A 22,218-nucleotide genomic window follows, 5' to 3' on the forward strand; every position below is an offset into this window, starting at 1 on the left:
GAGAGCGAGACAGAGAGCGAGACAGAGAGCGAGACAGAGAGCGAGACAGAGAGCGAGACAGAGAGCGAGACAGAGAGCGAGACAGAGAGCGAGACAGAGAGCGAGACAGAGACAGAGAGCGAGACAGAGACAGAGAGCGAGACAGAGACAGAGAGCGAGACAGAGACAGAGAGCGAGACAGAGACAGAGAGCGAGACAGAGACAGAGAGCGAGACAGAGAGCGAGAGCGAGACAGAGAGCGAGACAGAGACAGAGAGCGAGACAGAGAGAGAGAGCGAGACAGAGAGAGAGAGCGAGACAGAGAGAGAGAGCGAGACAGAGAGAGAGAGCGAGACAGAGAGAGAGCGAGACAGAGAGCGAGCGAGACAGAGAGCGAGACAGAGAGCGAGACACAGAGACACAGAGAGAGAGACAGAGACACAGAGAGAGAGACAGAGACACACAGAGAGAGACAGAGACACAGAGAGAGAGAGCGAGACAGAGAGAGAGAGCGAGAAAGAGAGCGAGAGCGAGACAGAGAGCGAGAGCGAGACAGAGAGCGAGACAGAGAGCGAGAGCGAGACAGAGAGAGAGAGAGAGAGAGACACAGAGAGAGAGAGAGACACAGAGAGAGAGCGAGACACAGAGAGAGAGACAGAGACACAGAGAGAGAGACACAGAGAGAGAGACAGAGACACAGAGAGAGAGACAGAGACACAGAGAGAGAGACAGAGACACAGAGAGAGAGACAGAGACACAGAGAGAGAGACAGACAGAGACACAGAGAGCGAGACACAGAGAGCGAGACACAGAGAGCGAGACACAGAGAGCGAGACACAGAGAGCGAGACACAGAGAGCGAGACACAGAGAGCGAGACACAGAGAGCGAGACACAGAGAGCGAGACACAGAGAGCGAGACACAGAGTGAGAGACACAGAGTGAGAGACACAGAGTGAGAGACACAGAGTGAGAGACACAGAGAGAGAGAGAGATAATTAGCAACAAAACAAAAGTGAAGGAAGTCAGAATATTTTGTGAAGAGCTGATTTCATACATCAAAATGAAACTTCAAAGTAAATGTTGTCACAAGTTCATAGGGAACTTGTGACAACATTCCACTATTCCAGTCGCGCTTATTACAGCGGCAGGATCTGCGTTGACTACCATGGAAAGTGGCCATTCCTACTCTGGCCACAAAAGCAGTGAAAAATAAAACACTGCTCTATATTCTCTGAATCTGGCGAGGTGTTCTGCTTCGCCCCCCCAACTAGAGGCCACCAGAAAATGTTGGAGGGACAGAAGTGGGGTTAGAATGAGGTGGGACATTATATACAGACTTTCACTTCTGGATGTTGCCCCTAGTGTCTGTAGGCTTGGCTGTAGCCTACCTTGAGGTAGTGCTCGAAGTAGCTGTCTGTGTACCAGTGCAGTGTAGTATACTAGTGGTGTAGCCTACCTTGAAGTGGTGTTCTACGTAGCTGTCTGTGTACCAGTGTAGTACACTAGTGGTGTAGCCTACCTTGAAGTGGTGTTCTACGTAGCTGTCTGTGTACCAGTGTAGTACACTAGTGGTGTAGCCTACCTTGAAGTGGTGTTCTACGTAGCTGTCTGTGTACCAGTGTAGTATACTAGTGGTGTAGCCTACCTTGAAGTGGTGTTCTACGTAGCTGTCTGTGTACCAGTGTAGTGTAGTGTACTAGTGGTGTAGCCTACCTTGAAGTGGTGTTCTACGTAGCTGTTTGTGTACCAGTGTAGTACACTAGTGGTGTAGCCTACCTTGAAGTGGTGTTCTACGTAGCTGTCTGTGTACCAGTGTAGTGTACTAGTGGTGTAGCCTACCTTGAAGTGGTGTTCTACGTAGCTGTCTGTGTACCAGTGCAGTGTAGTGTACTAGTGGTGTAGCCTACCTTGAAGTGGTGTTCTACGTAGCTGTCTGTGTACTTGGGGATGTGGAGGAAGATCAGCAGGTTCTGCCTGAGGTAGTGGGCTACAGCAGGGGTCCAGGGCATGAAGCACTGCGGCAGAGTAAACTCCATCACCTCTGTGGCTGGAGAGCCTGATGGCTGGATAAACTGAGGAGAGAACATCAACACATAATCAACCTACACATCAATGTCTCTCCAATTCCAACTAAATACTGTGTAATGTAATGTTGTCTGAACTAGCCTCTCCCCACTACAGAATGACCCAAACTTGATTCATCAAAGGATTAAGTGGCGCTAACGCATCACATAATTTACCTCCACGTCAGCAGGGGTGAGTTTGCAGTTCCTACCCAGCATGATGGTGATGATGTCCAGGGTGGTCTCATCCAGACGCTTCCTCAGAACCTTCACCAGCTCATCTGTGATCTCTGGACCTGTGTTGCAGACCAGGCAGACCATGGCTCTTTCCCAATTGCCCCCCCCAAAAAATCCATCCTCTCCTCACCTCCTCTCCTTCATTGCTATGACCAGAAAAAAACTGACCAGGTGAAAGTCAGTCTAATGATGAGCATCCACCATACCGTTTTCACCTGTCCAGTCTTTTTCACATCAGTGCAGATGATTGGGAGGAGACGAGGAGAGGACAGATTTTTAAGCAATGGAAATAGAGCCCATGTCACCCTGGGGAAGTAGAGGACCTCATTGTCAAAATCCCCAAGTATCCCTTTAAATGCGTATATTTGACTTCCCGTAGTGTTGACAGAGGATACCTCAGTGGTGTCTAGGGTTGCAAATGGTCGGAAATTTCACGGAAATTTTACATGGGAAGTGAAGCCCGGGAATTTAGGAAATTTTGCAAAATTCAACCAAAAAAGTTAGCTTATAACAGTGACCTTTTTTGTGGGATACACTTAAGACAATTCTAGGTCTTGTGGCATATTTTTGTTAAACTCTCCCCAATTCAATGGAATTTCAACCCTCTGCATACACAGTGCATTCTTCCATCACATGTACAGCTGATTCTCAGGATCTTGCACACTGATGAGATGCTATTGAGCCCACACTACTACACCATCTGAGCCAAGGACTACATGCTTTCTGGTCAGTTCTGATTACAATACTGGGTGGGGTGAATATATTTTATATGGCATACATGATTTTTTGTTATCTAGTAAATAGTAGCCTACAGCAAAGTGTGTTTAAATCATTTCTAACTTCTTAACATTTACTGCTAGTTAGTTTTTGCTACCATGTGGGTTTTAGCTTGCTTGAGCCTGCTAACTGAAGAGTGTTCATTTACCTTACAAAGGAGTTGTTACATCTAACTGCTTAACTATTTATCTGTACATGGAATTGTATTTGTTGTTTTTTTAAACATTTTTTCCCCTAATCTTTACATGAAAATGCCACGGGCACTATCTGATGTGTGGAGACATTTCACTGCAGCTAATGTAGAAGAAAAAGCTACATTTGCAAATACTGTGCCAAATCATATGTGAAGAATGCTTTATCTACTCATTTGTTGGATGCAGAGTTCAACAGAGTTCAAGTGAAGGTCAAGCCAATCATAGAGAAAGCAGACTGTATTGCAATCCTCTCTGATGGGTGGTTGAATGTTTGTGGGCAAGGAATAATTAACTACATCATCTCCACCCCTCAACCAGTATTCTACAAGAGCACAGACACAAGGGACAACAGACACACCGGTCTCTACATTGCAGATGAGCTGAAGGCAATCATCAATGACCTTGGACCACAGAAGGCATTTGCACTGGTGACAATGCTGCGAAAATGAAGGCTGCTTGGTCTAAAGTGGAGGAGTCCTAACCTTACATCACACCCATTGGCTGTGCTGCTCATGCATTGAATCTGCTCCTCAATGACATCATGGCACTGAAAACAATGGATACACTCTACAAGAGAGCCAAGGAAATAGTTAGGTATGTGAAGGGTCATCAAGTTATAGCAGCAATCTACCTCACCAAGCAAAGTGATAAGAATAAAAGCACCACATTGAAGCTGCCCAGCAACACCCGTTGGGGTGGTGTTGTCATCATGTTTGACAGTCTCCTGGAGGGGAAGGAGTCTCTCCAAGAAATGGCCATATCACAGTCTGCCGATATGGACAGCCCCATCAAGAGGATCCTCCTGGATAATGTATTTTGGGAGAGAGTGGTAAGCAGCCTGAAACTCCAGAAACCTATAGCAGTAGACATTGCACGGATTGAGGGAGACAATGCCATCCTGTCTGATGTTCAGACTCTGCTTGCAGATGTAAGAGAAAAAATCCATACTGCCCTGCCCACTTCACTGTTGCTCCAAGCAGAGAAAACTGCAGTTCTGAAATCAAAAAGTGTTAAGACTTCGTCCTGAAGCCCATACACGCCGCACCGTACATGTTGGACCCAGAGTATGCTGGCAAGAGCATCCTGTCTGGTGCAGAGATCAACAAGGCCTATGGTGTCATCATTACCGTGTCTCGCCACCTTGGCCTGGATGAGTGCAAGGTTCTTGGCAGTCTGGCGAAGCAGTCTGGCGAAGTACACTTCCAAACAAGGGCTTTGGGATGGAGATGCAATATTGCAGTTGTGCCAACATATCTCATCAGCCACCTGGTGGAAGGGACTTTGTGGATCTGAGGCTCTTTCCCCTGTTGCCTCCATCATCCTCCAAATCCAACTAACATCAGCCGCCTCAGAGCGCAACTGGTCCTTGTTTAGGAACACACACACCAAAGCACGCAACAGGCTGACCAATACAAGGGTTGAAAATGAGTGGCCATCCGGGCAAATCTGAGGCTTTTTGAGCCTGACAACGAGCCATCCTCAACTAGGTTGGAAAGTGACAGTGAAGATGAGGCCTCACAGTTTGATGTCCAAGAGGTGGACATTGAGGAGGTCCAGGGAGAAGACATGAAAACCTGAGAGGAAGACAACCAAAGCTTTAGTTTCTAGACTATAATTTTACAGATGTATGTTGAAAACCTTTTTGGGAGATTCAATGGATCATTTAATATTCCCTTTCTTTTGTTGTTCAGTGAAATCATCCCATGTGAAGAGTCAGTCATTTAATTAAAGTTCAATTCGTAAAATTGTTTTTTAAAATTTATATTGAAAAGGATTTATTAATTTTAAATTATGTCTACTTATGATAAGGTAAAAGGTTCATGTTTCTGTATCCATATGATATGGTAAATATATCCAAGGCAAAAAACACCTACATTTAAATGGTATTAATATTAAATTTGCATATATTTCCTTTAATTCCCATATATTCCCACGGAAAGTTTCCACCTTTGAATATTCCCCAAAATGTGCAACCCTAGTGGTGTCTCTCTCGCTCTGATATATTTATGCAAATCAATGCTCAGTGAGGTGTTTTGAGCCTTAGAAACAAACAATGAATTGAAACACATACACACACTTCAAGAAAACTTAAACCCTCTGTAAACAAAGGAATTCATAAATAAAGAAGTTGAGCTGTATGAACAGTTGTTGGGGAGAAGAAAAAAAAACTTGGGAAGATTTTAATAAGTCACTCTTGTTGTTGAAGCCCAGAAAGACTTTCGGAGAGAAATAGCTGACATCATAGATGGAGCCTGGGCAGAGTTAAATGGAGCAAGATCAACAGTGCCATCTAGAACGGTGTTAGAGGTACTGCAGCACAGCGTACAGAATGTTCACACTATTTGACACCAACAATGAATCAGCGATTTCATCTGTTACTCTTAAGTTAGCCATGAGGACAGTAGTGTGGGCACATTTATCTCAGAGTGGGAATGCACTGAGAGGTGACACAGAGGTGCACAGAGGTTTCTTAGTCCTAACTTCAGTTTTTAACTGCAGGCTCAGCCCATCTTTCATTATGCTACCTCTGCTCACAATCCATACACTGCAGAATTCTGTCCCAATGTTCCCCAATCCCCATGAGCCCCTCTCTTGCCCTTGCTCTCCAAATCCCTATCTTACCAGCAGTTCCCACTCCATGCACCAGCAACAGGATGTGTTTGTCTACCTGTCCCACTGGACGGGGACCTTCCAGAGATGACCGGGAGCCCTGCAGATAGATGGAGTAAAACATACACACACACACACACACGTCAGACCACTGCAGATATTTGACATTACAACCCAAAATCATCTCTAACCCAAGGGCACGTTACCACAGTTCTGGGAACAGCAGATAAATCAACTAGTGGTGACACAACTTCAGAGTTGCCTGCACTTCAATAGAGAAATCAACTATGAGCTTGCTACTGTACTATGGGATCCTCAGAGTATACAGCCCTAATGGTTCTTCAGGGCCACAATTGCTTGTTGAGCAATAGAGAAGCCCTCTAAGTGTGCTACTGTACCGTGAACTCCTCAGAGAAGAGGGGCTCCTGGCTCCGGGCGAGACCGACACAGTGAGACATGGGCTGTAGGCTGCCATCCAGGTCAGAGTACTTCCCTCTTTGAGATGTCTCACAAAGTCTGGGAAGAACAGAGATCATGGGAATATGTTGGGGGTAACTTTAAAATGCATAATCAAGAACTGGCATGCTCAACTCAATTCCTTCAACAAGTCTCTGGTTGGATGCAGCAGAGAGAAGTGCCTATGAAGAGGTGGGACTGTTCTACAATGAGGGGAGGCAGTGGCGTAAGAATAAGGGGGGCAACAGGGCTAACCTCAGGTAGAAGACTGATTTGATAGTGCGCTCCTGATAGACAAACATGCTCTTCCTGTTGACCACACACAAGTCGTTGAGCACTGACTGCAGAGCCTGGATAGCTGGGATATAGAGAGAAGAGAGTCTTTCAACACAAATAAATAAAGGTGAAAAAAAATAAATGAAAAAATAAAGATACTGAGCAAACCATCTCAATTACACTGATTGTATTGAATCCATCATATTAAAATGGTAAATCTTTTTTTAAAGGACAATGCAGCAGTTTTTATTTCAATATCAAATAATTTCTGGGTAACAATTAAGATTTTCTCAATTAAAAAAATTGTCAAAAATAAATACAAATATCTTCTTAGCAAAAGCAATTTCTCAAGCAAAAATGTTGCTAGGACTGTCTGGGAGTGGCCTGAGTTACGGGCCTAATGTGAGGGATATGTAACGTGAAAACGATCTGTTATTTGAAGAGAGGAGGGCAAACTCTTGTTATTGGTCTATTCATTTATATTGCCTGGTGATGTCACCAGGCCGTTCAAAACCCGCACCCATGCAGACAAACTGACATTTCAGGAGGCCTTTTCAAACAGCTCTTACACTAAAAGGGCATTATCATAATTTTTACAATTTCACAGTATTATTCCAACTTTCATAGTGTGGAAATATAAATAAAACACAGAAAAAACATGTTTTGACTGCACTGCTCCTTTAAATAAAGGAAGTCATTCATTTTCCTATTCATCATCATCATTTTCACATAATTGTCAGATGTTTGTTAATATTGGCATATTTAATTCAGGATCAAGATGTTATTGTTAATGGTCATGAAGTCCTACTCTGTCAGTGGTCTTTATTTCTCTGCATGTTCGAAAAACATTTTTGTTCTGTATTTTGCCAGTGGCACTGACTCACCCCTGGACACACCTACGTTGGGTCCCACTTTGAGGCGAGGGTGGATGTGGATGACGGTGCTCCACACCACCTCACAGGCAAAGTGACCTGGGATGAACTGCATGGTGGCAGCAAGGTAGTCCCGCGGCTGGTAGTTCTCAGCATTGTAATCTGTTGGTGGGTGAAGGGGGTGAATAAGATGGGAGAGAGAGAGGGTGGGTGGGTGAGTGAGAGAGAGAGAGAGAGACAGAAAAGAGAAAATAATTTACAACCACAACTGCAGAGAGAGAGGGGAGATGCATTTCAGTGTGACGCCAGCCAGGAAAAGAAACAACACAATTTGCTATGGGAGCCTTTTCCCTTCCCCAGTAACATTATGTTACTGCACTGCAGTCACAAACAACAAGCCCTCTCTGATGTCTATACCCTCTCCAGGATCCAATTCATTTACACACACTGGAGCAAAACAAACAGCAATATTAGGAAATTACAGTTGGTAATTCTGTTTTAACAGCTTCCATAAAATACAAAGTTAATCTCATGAGCGTTCCCACTGGTTCCCTCTCCAATCATACTTCACTGGCCTGTCACTGATGCTCTTCCCTGTAACCTTGCATACATTAGAGAAAGAGAGAGTGTGTGTTTCCTTCTCCTTGGCCCTGTCTTGATTGTGCTCCATCATCACTGTGACAGTTGGGAGCTCACAGGGCCAAGAAAGTGCAATGCATTATTAACTTGTGTACTGTACAATGACAAACTCAGTGTCATCAAGGGCGTATATATGATGTACATTACGTTTATGGTGTTTGCAAACATTTATTGGAGAGCCCTTCTAAAGCAAGGATGGGAAAACATTTTGTCTCGAGGATAAAAGAATTCAGCAGAGGCCTGCACAGATTATTTTTCGGAACGAATTGTTAGTTAAAAGCAATTTGCGAGACAGAAAAATACAGTTATTTGAAAATATATGGCAAGTATCTGTCTGTAGCATGTGTATAAGTGTGTGCAGATGATAGTGATCGTGAGTGTTGACTGACTAACCATCAGAGTTGGCCAGTCTCTGTCTGTACAGGGACTCGTTCTTCCAGATATCCTCTTCACTCTCTGCCACCAGAAGAGAGTTACACACGTGGCTGTCATTGAGGTCCTGGAGTAGCAGACGCTGTGGAGAAACAGAGTAAAGAAGAGGAGAGACCAGACAGAGGAGAGATGAGAGACCAGACAGAGGAGAGATGAGAGACCAGACAGAGGAGAGATGAGAGACCAGACAGAGGAGAGATGAGAGACCAGACAGAGGAGAGATGAGAGACCAGACAGAGGAGAGATGAGAGACCAGACAGAGGAGAGATGAGAGACCAGACAGAGGAGAGATGAGAGACCAGACAGAGGAGAGATGAGAAACCAGACAGAGGGAGTTCGTTCCTGTTCCAATATCCACACTACCATACTACTTAGAATGTAATTGCTTTGTTATAAGTGGTATGCTACCATGGATATTTGAACGTAGCCTTAGAGGTTGAACAGCACCAACTAGACAGAGAGAGGGGTGTATTTACCCTTGTAGGGTGGCCAGAATCAGGGTGACTAAATCAATGGAGGCCAGAGGAGAAAAAAAAGCATTCAAAAATCTGAAAAATGGCATCGCATCAGCTAAGTGGATTCACTGCAAGAATTAAGGCTACATGGCTAGCTGACAGGCTCACTTTCCCGTTGAACTCATCATCCTTCTCGAATCCACAGGAAATAAAACAATATAGGAGGTAAGATATCGATTTGAGACATGAAATTTTGTATTTTCATATTTTAGTATACACGTTCATATTTAGTTGAAAGATTTCTCACAAAAACAAACGTATCTCTGTGAAATGTCAACGGAGCACAGAGCATATACCCAGCTTTTTATTTTCAAATCAGTTTTATTTAATTCAGCTTGTGTCATGCTAATTTAGCTTTTTGCGACCCACGGAATAACTTTGAAGACGACGACCACAAGATGTAAAATCCTCAAAAGATTTTACGAGAAACCTGCACCGCTATGTCAACCGAGTTCGGTGCTTATTATCGGATGCATTAGGTTATGAAATCCGATAATGATATGTTAGAGAAGGACCCCACTGAACGATTCAGAACATGAAGAATCATATTTGTCTTGGTAAAATGTATTTGATAACATAAGGAAGTAAAATCTCATCACCAAACGCATTTTCAACCAATCACCAGAATGGGTGAACACTCTATATACAGTTGAAGTCGGAAGTTTACATACACCTTGGCCAATAACATTTAACTTCTTCTGGCTGCAAGCCCGAAGCCGGGCACAATATGACAACAGCCACTTCAAGTGCAGGGCGCGAAAATCAAAATATATTTTTTTGAAATATTTAACTTTCACACATTAACAAGTCCAATACAGCATATGAAAGATAAACATCTTGTGAATCCAGCCAACATGTCCGATTTTTAAAATGTTTTACAGCGAAAACGCCACATATATTTATGTTAGCTCACCACCAAATACAAAAAAGGACAGACATTTTTCACAGCACAGGTAGCATGCACAAAGCCAACCTAACTAACCAAGAACCAACCAAACTAACCAAGAAACAACTTCATCAGATGACAGTCTTATAACATGTTATACAATAAATCTATGTTTTGTTCGAAAAATGTGCATATTTGAGGTATAAATCAGTTTTACATTGCAGCTACCATCACAGCTACGTCAGAAATAGAACCAAAGCAGCCAGAGTAATTACAGACACCAACGTCAAATACCTAAATACTCATCATAAAACATTTCTGAAAAATCGATGGTGTATAGCAAATTAAAGACAAACACCTTGTGAATCCAGCCAATATTTCCGATTTTTTAAGTGTTTTACAGCGAAAACACAATATAGCATTATATTAGCTTCCTACAATAGCCTACCACACTACCGCATTCATTCATCAAGGCACGTTAGCGATAGCAATAGGCACGTTAGTGATAGCGAATAAACCAGCAAAGGATATATAATTTTTGACTAACCTTGATAAGCTTCATCAGATGACAGTCCTATAACATCAGGTTATACATACACTTATGTTTTGTTCGAAAATGTGCATATTTAGAGCTGAAATCAGTGGTTATACATTGTGCTAACGTAGCATCTTTTTCCCAGAATGTGCGGATATTTTTATGGCACTCAACTATTCTGACCAAATAACTATACATAAACGTTACTAAAAAATACATGTTGTATAGGAAATGATAGATACACTAGTTCTTAATGCAATCGCCGTGTTAGAATTCTAAAAATAACTTCATTACGACATCCAGCTTAGGTATAGCGAGAGAGTACCCAAAATCTGCGCGCAAACTAATATTTCACATGTTCGTCAGATATATGAAATAGCATCATAAAATGGGTCCTACTTTTGATGATCTTTCATCAGAATGTTGTACAAGGGGTCCTTTGTCGGGAACAATCGTTGTTTGGATTTAGAATATCCTCTTCTCCAGTCAATTAGCACGGAAAGCTAGCAAAGTGGCGCTAAGCTCTCCTTCCTGAACAAAGGCACACAACGCAACACGCCTAACGTCCCGAATAAATTTCAATAATCTAATAAAACTATATTGAAAAAAACATACTTTACGATGATATTGTCACATGTATCAAATAAAATCAAAGCCGGAGATATTAGTCGTCCATAATGACAGCTTATCAGAAGGCAAATCCAGGTCCCTTCACGCACTCTCCAGAAAACAGGAAACTGGTGACACGTCATGCCGAGAGCTATTATTCGACCCCAGATCAAGTTACTCACTCCATTTCTTCTCTCACTGCCTGTCGACATCTAGTGGAAGACGTATGAAGTGCATGTATTCTAATAAATATCAAGGACATTAATAGGCAGGCCGTAGCACAGAGCATCGATTTCAGATTTTCCACTTCCTGTCAGGAAGTTTGCTGCAAAATGAGTTCTGTTTTACTCACAGATATAATTCAAACGGTTTTAGAAACTAGAGAGTGTTTTCTATCCAATAGTAATAATAATATGCATATTGTACGAGCAAGAATTGAGTACGAGGCCGTTTGAAATGGGCAGCTTTTATCCGGCTACTCAATACTGCCCCTGCAGCCCAAACAGGTTAAACTCAGTTGTTCACAATTCCTGAAAATTTATCCTAATAAAAATTACCTGTCTTAGGTCAGTTAGGATCACCACTTGATTTTAAGAATGTGAATTGTCAGAATAATAGTAGAGAGAATTATTTATTTCAGCTTTTATTTCTTTCATCACATTCCCAGTGGGTTAGAATTTTATATACACTCAATTAGTATTTGGTAGCATTGCCTTTAAATTGTTTAACTTGGGTCAAACGTTTCAGGAGCCTTCCACAAGCTTCCCACAATAAGTTGGGTGAATTTTGGCCCATTCCTCCTGACAGAGCTGGAGTAACCGAGTCAGATTTGTAGGCCTCCTTGCTCACACACGCTTTTTCAGTTCTGCCCACAAATTTTCTATAAGACTGAGGTCAGGGCTTGGTGATGGCCACTCCAATATCTTGACTTTGTTGTTCTTAAGCCATTTTGCCACAACTTTGGAAGTATGCTTGGGGTCATTGTCCATTTGGAAGACCCATTTGCGACCAAGCTTTAACGTCCTGACTGATGTCTTGAGATGTTGCTTCAATATATCTACATAATTTTCCTGCCTCATGATGCCATCTATTTTGTGAAGTGCACCAGGCCCTCCTGCAGCAAAGCACCCCCACAACATGATGCTGCCACCCCCGTGCATCACGGTTGGGATGGTGTTCTTTGGCTTGCAAGCCTCCCCCTTTTTCCTTCAAACATAACAATGGTCATTATGGCCAAACAGTTATATTTTTGTTTCATCAGACTAGAGGACATTTCTCCAAAAAGTACCATCTTTGGCCCCATGTGCAGATGCAAACCGTAGTCTGGCTTTTTTATGGTGGTTTTGGAGCAGTGGCTTCTTCCTTGCTGAGCAGCCTTTCAGGTTGTGTTGATATAGGACTCGTTTTACTGTGGATATAGATAGTTTTATACCTGTTTCCTACAGCATCTTCACAAGGTCCTTTGCTGTTGTTCTGGGATTGATTTGCACTTTTCCCACCAAAGTACGTTCATCTCTAGGAGACAGAACACGTCTTCTTCCTGAGCGTTATGATGGCTGCGTGGTCCCATGGTGTTTATAATTAAATAATATTGTTTGTACAGATGAATGTGGTACCCTGAGGCGTTTGGAAATTGCTCGCAAGAATGAACCAGACTTGTGGAGGTCTACAATTGTTTTTCTGAGGTCTTGGCTGATTTATTTTGATTTTCCCAATATGTCAAGCAAAGAGGCACTGAGTTTGAAGGTCGGCCTTGAAATACATCCACAGGTACACCTCCAATTGACTCAAATGATGTCAATGAGCCTATCAGGAGCTTCTAAAGCCATAACATCATTTTCTGGAATTTTCTAAGCTGTTTAAAGGCACAGTCAACTAAGTAAACTTCTGACCCACTGGAATTGTGATACAGTGAACTATAAGTGAAATAATCTGCCTGTAAACAATTGTTGGAAAAATTACTTGTGTCATGCACAAAGTAGATGTCCTAACCGACTTGTCAAAACTATAGTTTGTTAACAAGAAATGTGTGGAGTGGTTGGAAAACGAGTTTTAATGACTCCAACCTAACTGTATGTAAACTTCCGACTTCAACTGTATAAGCATTGAAGTGTCAGAAATGTCTTAATGGGAGAGAGTGTAACCTACCTATTTCGAACAATTGAAGATGTCTATTAACGTCAAACAAACAGAGGATCACAATCACACAAAGGAGTGTAACCTACCTGATTGACTATACGGCAGATCTCCCCAATCTTCCTCACCACCATCTGATGCAACTGTAAGTACTCTGGCACCTCCTCCTCCTCCCCTACTCCGTCCTCCTTCCCTTCGTTGAAGCTCCTGCAAACAATATTCCATGACGAATTTATATCTTACAGGTCTCTTTTGAGATTTTTATCTCAATGAGAATAACCTGTATAATTAAATAATGGAATCGTTATGTAACAATTGTGTCATGTAAGATGGCACACTGAACATTCTGCATGGCTGAAGGTGAGCAGCAGTTATGAGCTGCATCCGTGTCCTCCCTAAGCCCCTGCCCTCTCTCACCTGGAGTGGGAGTACACCTCTACTTTGTCCTGGTGGACCTTAACGATGAGCCAGAAGTCAGGCAGCAGGGGGGACTGGGACTCCTGTTCTTCTATAGTGGGGCTCTCACATTCAGAGTCACTGCTGCCACCATCATAACCTAAAAATATACAGATAAAAATGTTTCATTAGCTTTCATTAGCAGCATCATCATCATGATCGTCACCACCGTCGTTATCATCATCGTGATAAAGATCATGATCATCATCGTTATGAGCAACACTATCATAATCATTATAATGTCCAACTCTTACCCAGCATGTCAGAGTCCAGGCTTCCTTGACTGGAGACCACACTCTGTACTCTGCTGGGCCTCAGCTTGCCACTACCTGAGGAGGAGACAAGTTTTACAGTTTTACACCACATTCACCTGAGGTAGCAGAGATTAATCTCCAGAAGCCCACTATCTTAGACTGTCAGAGACATGACTAAGACCCTCAGGGATTTCTCCTCCTCCCTCCGCCTCTACACTGACAGGCCCTAGGAGTCTCCCCACCTCAATGTTGGAACATGTACTCCAGAGAGAAGTGTGTGTGTGGGGGGGGGTCATCTCATGTAATATTCTGTCTGTCAGCTCAGAGCGGAGTGCTGCTGCCTGTTGATTTGGGAATGGAGAGGGAGAAAACAGCCTTAAGGGCGGAAACGCGGTAAAGCTGTCAGCTCAGTCAACAGACTTAAGAGACTTGTGCTGCTAGTACTGCCAAAGATTCACTCACTCATACTCTCCTCATTGGTGTCACACAGCCAGCCTCGCAAGAGACAATCCACACAGACACACGCATACAGTGCCTTTGGAAAGTATTCAGACCCCTTGACTTATTCCACATTTTGTTACATTACAGCCTTATTCTAAAATTGATTAAATAGTTTATTTCTTCTCATCAATCTACACACAATACCCCATAATGACAAAGCAAAAACAGTTTTTTATAAAAAATAAAATGTATAAAAATTAAAAAAAATGGAAATGTCACATTTACTTAATTAAGTGTTCAGACCCTTTACTCAGTACTTTGATGAAGCACCTTCGGCAGCAATTACAGCCTCGACTCTTCTTGGGTATGACGCTTGGCAACACCTGTATTTGGAGAGTTTCTCCCACTCTTCTCTGCAGATCCTCTCAAGCTCTGGTCAGGTTGGATGGGGAGCGTTGCTGCACAGCTATTTTCAGGTCTCTCCAGAGATGTTCGATCTGGTTCAAGTCCAGGCTCTGGCTGGGCCACTCAAGGACATTCAAAAACTTGTCCCGAAGCAACTCCTGTGTTGTCTTGGTTGTGTGCTTAGGTTTGTTGTCCTGTTGGAAGGTGAACCTTCGCCCCCAGTCTGAGGTCCTGAGTGCTCTGGAGCAGGTTTCATCAAGGATCTCTCTGTACTTTGCTCCATTCATATTTTCCTTGATCCTGACTAGTCTCCCAGTCCCTGCCGCTGAATAACATCCTCACAGCATGATGCTGCCACCACCATGCTTCACCGTAGGGATGGTGCCAGGTTTCCTCCAGACATGACGCTTGGCATTCAAGCCAAAGAGTTCAACTTTGTTTCATCAGACCAGAGAATCTTGTTTCTCACGGTCTGAGAGTTTTTAGGTCCCTTTTGGCAAACTTCAAGCGGGCTTTCATGTGCCATTGGGTTCTTGGTCACCTCCCTGACCAAGGCACTTCTCCCCGATTGCTCAGTTTGGCCGGGTGGCCAACTCTAAAAGAGTCTTGGTGGTTCCAAACGTCTTCCATTTAAGAATGATGGAGGCGGGGCCTCCCGGGTGGCGCAGTGGTCTAGGGCACTGCATCGCAGTGCTAGCTGCGCCACCAAAGTCTCTGGGTTCGCGCCCAGGCTCTGTCGCAGCCGGCCGCGACCGGGAGGTCCGTGGGGCGACGCACAATTGGCCTAGCGCCGTACGGGTTAGGGAGGGTTTGGCCGGTAGGGATATCCTTGTCTCATCGCGCTCCAGCGACTCCTGTGGCGGGCAGCGCAGTGGGCGCTAACCAAGGGAGCCAGGTGCACGGTGTTTCCTCCGACACATTGGTGCGGCTAGCTTCCGGGTTGGATGCGCGCTGTGTTAAGAAGCAGTGTGGCTTGGTTGGGTTGTGCTTTGGAGGACGCGTGGCTTTTGACCTTCGTCTCTCCCGAGCCCGTACGGGAGTTGTAGCGATGAGACAAGATAGTAATTACTAGCGATTGGATACCACGAAAATTGGGGAGAAAAGGGGATAAACATTTTTTTTCAAAGAATGATGGAGGCCACTGTGTTCTTGGGGACATTCAATGCTGCAGTCATTTTTTGGTACCTATCCCCAGATCTGTGCCTCGACACAATCCTCTCTCGGGGGTCTACGGACAACTCCTTCGACCTCATGGCTTTGTTTTTGCTCTGACGTGCTGTCAACTGTGGGACCTTATATAGACAGGTGTGAGCCTTCATGTCCAATCAATTGAATTTACCACAGGTGGACTCCAATCAAGTTGTAGAAACATCAAAGATGATCAATGGAAACAGGATGCACCTGAGCTCAATTTCCAGTATCATAGCAAAGGGTCTGAATACTTATGTAAATACGGTATTTATGTTTTCGCTTTGTCATTATGGGGTATTGTGTGTAGATTGATGAGGGGAAAAAAATATTTAATCCATTTTAAAATAAGGCTGTAACGTATCAAAATGTGGAAAAGGGGAAGGGGTCTGAATACTTTCCGAATGCACTGTATAGACACACAGATAAAGAGCTGAACTAGTAATCTCTCCTCTGCTGGGAGATATGGCAGGTCACAGCATGGTTCCATTAAAAAAAAAACAGTATGGGCAAACAAACAGGACTGTAGGAAGCTACCATGTGAATGGCTTCTGTCATTATACACCACAGGTTTGTATTAAGTTTCACAGCGTTGCAAACACAGCGAGCCTCCTTGTTGCACTTTGTTAAAAAAAAAAAAAATGGAATATCACCCAAGCAGTGTAGCTGTAACGTCTCATCACTTAAGGTCCTAGATGTTGTCTGGGTCTGGGCTCTGGGGGACAGGGACACTCACTGTGGGTGGTGGACTGCACCGACTCGGCCAGGCTGACTGCGGATGGGGTCTTGGTGTTTTCTGAGGAGCGGTCGGTGCTGGTGCTGGGCTTGAGGTGAGGGGTGCTGGATTGGCCTTGATCCCTCATGGCCGTGAAGGAGGAGCCTACAGAGCTCAGCTGAGGTCCTATCACCTCTCCTCCTCTGCCCACAGAGCTCAGTCGGGGTCGGCCGGTGGAGACACCAACAGAACTCTCCCGAGGTCCATCCCCAGCGGCTGTGGAGGTTGCACCGGCTGAGCTCAACCGAGGTCTGGGGCCCTCCTCGGAGTCATCCCGGGTGGGTTTGGCTGGAGGGTTGCAGGGGTCCTGGGCTAGGTCACTACCAGAATCACTAACATCCCCGACAGCAGGCTTCTTCTCTTCTCCCTGCACCTGGAGGGAAAGAATGTAACATATAGAATAATTCATTCAGTTCAAATTCATACACATTCATCCATACATTCATATAAATTGCATTTATTCAGAAAAAACATTAAAAAGGTAGGAAACCTTAATTCGACTCAAAGGACCATGAAAGAGGATAGATGGAAATAAACTAGTTGGTCAGGTTGAAATCCCCTCCCAAAAGTTTGACAAACCTCACAGTCTAGCTCCACCCTCTCCACCTCTGTTCCGTGGTCAGGTCTTCTTCCTGGTGCACCATGATTGGACGGAGCCCTGGCACTGTCGTCCACATCAGCACAGTGATTGTTGGTTTGGGTGGTCTGTCCAGCCCCCTCAGTGTTAACAGTGCTCTCAGACAGCCTCATAGAAGCCTGGATGCGCTGTGGGTGGAGTCTACTCAGAGACATGTAGTGGAAGTTGTCCTGCTCTCCTTTCAGCAAGTAACCTGAGAATGACATCCTACGGAACTCCTGTTGAGGGTAAGATTCAAGGGTTAGGGTCAGTTCCATCTCAATCCAGGAAGAAAACTGAAATTCCAATACCAATTTTCCTCATTTAAAAGCAATTGACAGAGTAGAACTTGGGTGTGCAACAACCATGCAAGGTTCCTAACGATGGGAAAAACATATTGACCCCACTAGAAAAAAGGACAGACACTTGTCACCCCTCCTGGTCATCATCCCAGCCCACCTCTTTGAACTTTTCCAGGGACTGCTCAGGGCCGAAGACAAACTGCAAGGGAACGACCTCAAAGTGGCAGCGTGGTCGCCCGCCTGAGCGAAGCACGTGACCCGCCACCTTCTGTAGCGTGGACGAGCTGATGACCCGGGAGTGACGCAGAGCTGACACAATCTCATCCTCTAGGAGCCAACGGATCTACAGCGAGAGGCAACAGGGAGATCTGAGTGAATGTGCCTGAAATATGTACCTCGGTGACAGAGGAATTCCGGCTATTTAGTGGATCGACTAGCTCAAATCATATCAAGATCGAGATTACAGAGACTGAATTTACCTCCTCCATGGCGGCTAACACGGCTAGTTTGTGGGGAATTGGGAGTTTGGACAAAGAGTCTCCTACAACCCTGTTGAAATAAAGAAAAAATGAACTACTGCAAGGTCATAGAAATCATGCAAGCTGACAAATGTCATAATCAGCCAAACCCTCCTCAACATGCTTTTATCTACCCTTTAGAATCAGTGGTCACCAACCAGTCGATGGCGATTGACTGGTCCATCTTCAAGTCATTCCTAGTGGAACACCTAACAATTCTGTAGAAAAGCCAATGATAAAGGTTTGTACTCCTTTTTGTTTAATTCGTTGCGCTGTTGGCGGTAGGTGCACTTGATTCAGAAGCCATGCGCAGCGGTTAAGTAAAGTGTTCCCATTTTAAGAATTTAATTTGTCTGAAAAGACAAACTCCGCCTACCCGGCGGACCAGGAGATCTGTGGTCAAATCATGTGCACCTACTGTACTGGCCAATCGGATAGCTCAAATCACCGTGCCTACTGTACAGAGCTTCCATGACACTGGTCACAGCAAAGTTCGATACTAACTTACATAAGATTTAATAAAACCATGACCACAGAGAGACTGTCAAAGAATATAGCTAAGAGCTATATTACATTTTATATTCAGCACTGTCAACACTTTATTATAAGCAGCTCGTCGTGTCCATTTAAAAAAAAAAAAAATATATATATATATTTCTCTGATCATAGGAACAACATGAATTTGTGTATGAGGCAGATGCTGTGCGACTCGAGTTTTGCCATCAGGTGGAAGAGGATGTCCCCTTTCTCTGGTCAGTTGCACCGGAGGAAAGGAAGGAGAGAGCAGGAAGATTAATGCCGTGTTGAAAATCATGACGTCAGTGATCCTCACAACTGGGAACTAGGAAATCTCTGACTTCCGACTTCAGTACATTTAAGACAACTGGGAAGTCGGAAAAAAATGAGATCCGACTGGGAAAATCGTTTTGAACGGTCATCCAACTCACACCTCTGACTTTCAGACCTGAAGATCACTGACGTCATGATTTGACCTAATTTTTTTCCAGAGTTCCCAGTTGTCTTGAAAGCACCATGACCATCAGATGCAGGTAGCAGCAGTCCAGTAAAATCAAGATCAATCACCCATTAACACCTACTCCTTTAGCCTGCTCCCAGATCTGTTTGTGCTGTAAAGCCAACTGACAACGGCTATGCAGCACAAACAGATATAGGACAAGACTTCTCCGCTTCTCATCCTTCCCAATGACTCACCCGTCGACCTCTACTACTCTGTCCAGGTTGCCCATCACATCCTCATCAGAGCGGTAGGAAGAGGGCTGATCTGGAGAACGGTTCAGAGACACACTGCTCTCTGACGTGTACCTAGAGAGAGTGCAGGCTGTTAGTTAACATGATCACCTTCTTGTGAAAGAAATGCAGTTTGATGAACATATACACCACAGGGCTCAACCACATTGCACCTTATCAATCCAATGATAATGTGTCCAGGAAGAGTGCTTGTGTGTGTTTGGATGAGTGATATCCTACAAGTTTATTTTATTCACATAACTGGGGAACCAAAGAGCACCTTACCCCATGAACTAATTAATCCATGAACTAATTAATCCAAGAGCGAAAATATTTTGGGGGGAGTTTGTCATTTAACCCTTTACACACTCATGGGACTTGGCCTATATGGACAGGACTAAATTTAAATGTTTCTCACAAAATAAATATGAAATGCATATGCATGGTAGCAATGGAGAGGGAACTGTTGGGGATGATGTGAAAGTTATTAGACCAAAATTGAGGACACAACAGGTTCACCTGACAAGACTTTTTACACTGTTGATTTTATGTGCATTTTACATTTACTGTACTTTTTTCTGCATTTGTTGATAACAAAATCTGAAAATATGTGGGGTAGGTGCAACATAAGACAAAAAAATGACAAGGGTTTGAGTGAGAGGACTAACTGGTGGCTCCAAGTGACCACACACCTCTCCAAAGTGTACACAGTTCCTAAGTCATTTCAATGCACTTTTATGACTCAAAGAACAGTCAAACTATAAGTTGTTTTTTTGAGCTCTCCTAGCTGTGCTGTTGAGGAACTAAAGCAAGCACACTTGTAGTTGTTTTCTTTGGAACACAGCCCTGCATCCCCATCAAATCACACAGCTACTGTTGTTGTTTACGCAATCCAAAACCATTCATGCTCTGACATCATTCATAGTATGTTACTGTTCAGCCACTGTGTTCCAATTTATGCGCTTATCATTGGCCAAATCTGTCATTTTCAACCCGCATATGGGTATGAGTGTAAAGGGCTATTTTCGTTCCACATAGTTTTATTAAAGTAAGATCTAACCTGTTGTGTCTCAAGTCTGATTGCATGTCCTCTATCTCCAGGGGTAAGGTGAGAACAAAGATGTCCAGTGTGACAGACAGATTATTCAGATTCACAGCCTGCAGGGCCTCTGCATTCTCCAGACACATGATCACCTCACCTGCAATAACACAGTACACATCTCAACATAAACAGTAGGGCATTAAATATCATTAAAGAAATGTCACACCAGACCTGAGTTCAAATAGTATTTGTTGTCTTTCAAATACTTTGAGTGTAGGAGTGAGCCTGCCTATAGTGCCAGATGGAAGGGTTAGCACTTTAGGAACTAGTCCACTGGTTCCATTGTGCCAGACACTCAAAGTGCAGCTTTTTCAACCCAGGTCTGATTCACATGCTGTCTATTGACTTGAGTCTATTCTGTGAGGGGTGCCAGGTACAGAGCAGAGGCAGTGTGTACTCACCCAGGCAGGTGGGTAGCGTGGTTATGGGCATGGATCCGTGGCAACTCTTCATGTTAACAGAGCAGGTGAGGTGGATGAACAGTGGGGGCATGTCAGGCTGTGGCCCTTCTGGCTCCAACAGGCTGTCTCCCTCTAGGATTCTGAAGGAGACATCTTCCTGGTTCACTGTGTTGGAGTCAGACAGGGACTCATCCTCCCACTCTCCCCCTGCCTCCCCCTCTCTGTCTGCCCCTAGGGATCTCCGGCCTTCAGCCCTCTCCTGGTACTCCACCTCCAGGTCTGTGTCGCTCTCCGTCACAATGCAACAGCCCGACATGTACTCTGAGGTACACAGGTGGATTTACGTTTTTACATCAAAATAAATGTAAAAAAAATGTAATTTAGCAGCTGCTCTTATCCAGAGCAACTTACAGGTGCAATTAGTGCATTGCTCAAGGGCACATTTTTCAGCTAGTCAGCTCTGAGAATCAAACCAATGACCTTTGGTTACTGGCCCAACCGCTAGGCTACCTGCTGCCCACATAACGGTGAGATAGGATTTATGACGAATGACGAACTACATGTTCTCTATGGTCCAGAGGATGAGTAGTTGATGTATTGTGAAATAGATCATATAAAATACAAGGATCCTCACCGTCCTCTGTAGCAGGCTCAGCCTCTGACACAACCTCTTCACTAGGTTGTCTCTTCTCTTCCACATCAGAGTACTTATGAGGAGAACAAAAAAATAAAGGAGGAAGGGCACTGTGTTATTCCCAGACCCAGTTATTTATTGTTGAACCAGTGTGTCGGCACCAAGTGTTTTCTTCACTGTCCTGGAGTGTGGATACACAGCTACTGCAAAGACTGAGAGCAACTGATAGGAAATAACATACTAGTGTTGCACGGTATACCAGTACCACGGTAACGTCACCGTACAAAAAAGTCATGATACCAACATTTTAGAATACGACACTACCACATTCTTCAGGCCTACAGTTCTAAATAACCAGCTGGTGCCTGTTTATAGTCAGTTTTGTTTATAAATTCACTTACATATTTTAAGCAACAGCAAGTAGTCTCTTGGATACCCCAGTCCAATAATATCCACTTTCATGCGCATATGACGTGTGGCAGCTTTAATCATCCTGCCGTATACCCTACCAGCCCTCACCCACCTGCTTCTCTCAGCATCCCCTACCAGCCCTCACGCACCTGCATCCCCTACCAGCCCTCACCCACCTGCTACTCTCAGTATCCCCTACCAGCCCTCACCCACCTGCATCTCTCAGCATCCCCTACCAGCCCTCATCCAC

The 22,218-nt window shown here is 44.1% G+C and overlaps 1 protein-coding gene across 1 annotated transcript in view; it reads right to left on the reverse strand.

Annotated features, from left to right (window-relative positions):
• LOC129869570 (KICSTOR complex protein SZT2-like) overlaps positions 1-22,218 on the reverse strand; it is a 192,353-nt gene that overhangs the window by 117,384 nt on the left and 52,751 nt on the right. The window contains 18 exon segments of the mRNA XM_055944087.1: positions 1,888-2,052; positions 2,221-2,339; positions 5,874-5,961; positions 6,260-6,377; positions 6,573-6,675; positions 7,478-7,627; positions 8,498-8,618; positions 13,307-13,424; positions 13,635-13,773; positions 13,928-14,002; positions 16,698-17,109; positions 17,316-17,591; positions 17,812-17,997; positions 18,134-18,203; positions 19,385-19,495; positions 20,481-20,619; positions 20,924-21,244; positions 21,558-21,630. Of these exon segments, the coding sequence (XP_055800062.1) occupies positions 1,888-2,052; positions 2,221-2,339; positions 5,874-5,961; positions 6,260-6,377; positions 6,573-6,675; positions 7,478-7,627; positions 8,498-8,618; positions 13,307-13,424; positions 13,635-13,773; positions 13,928-14,002; positions 16,698-17,109; positions 17,316-17,591; positions 17,812-17,997; positions 18,134-18,203; positions 19,385-19,495; positions 20,481-20,619; positions 20,924-21,244; positions 21,558-21,630 (2,784 nt within the window).

The sequence above is a fragment of the Salvelinus fontinalis genome, chromosome 14 (genome assembly GCF_029448725.1).
Source record: "Salvelinus fontinalis isolate EN_2023a chromosome 14, ASM2944872v1, whole genome shotgun sequence".
NCBI lineage: Eukaryota > Metazoa > Chordata > Actinopteri > Salmoniformes > Salmonidae > Salvelinus > Salvelinus fontinalis.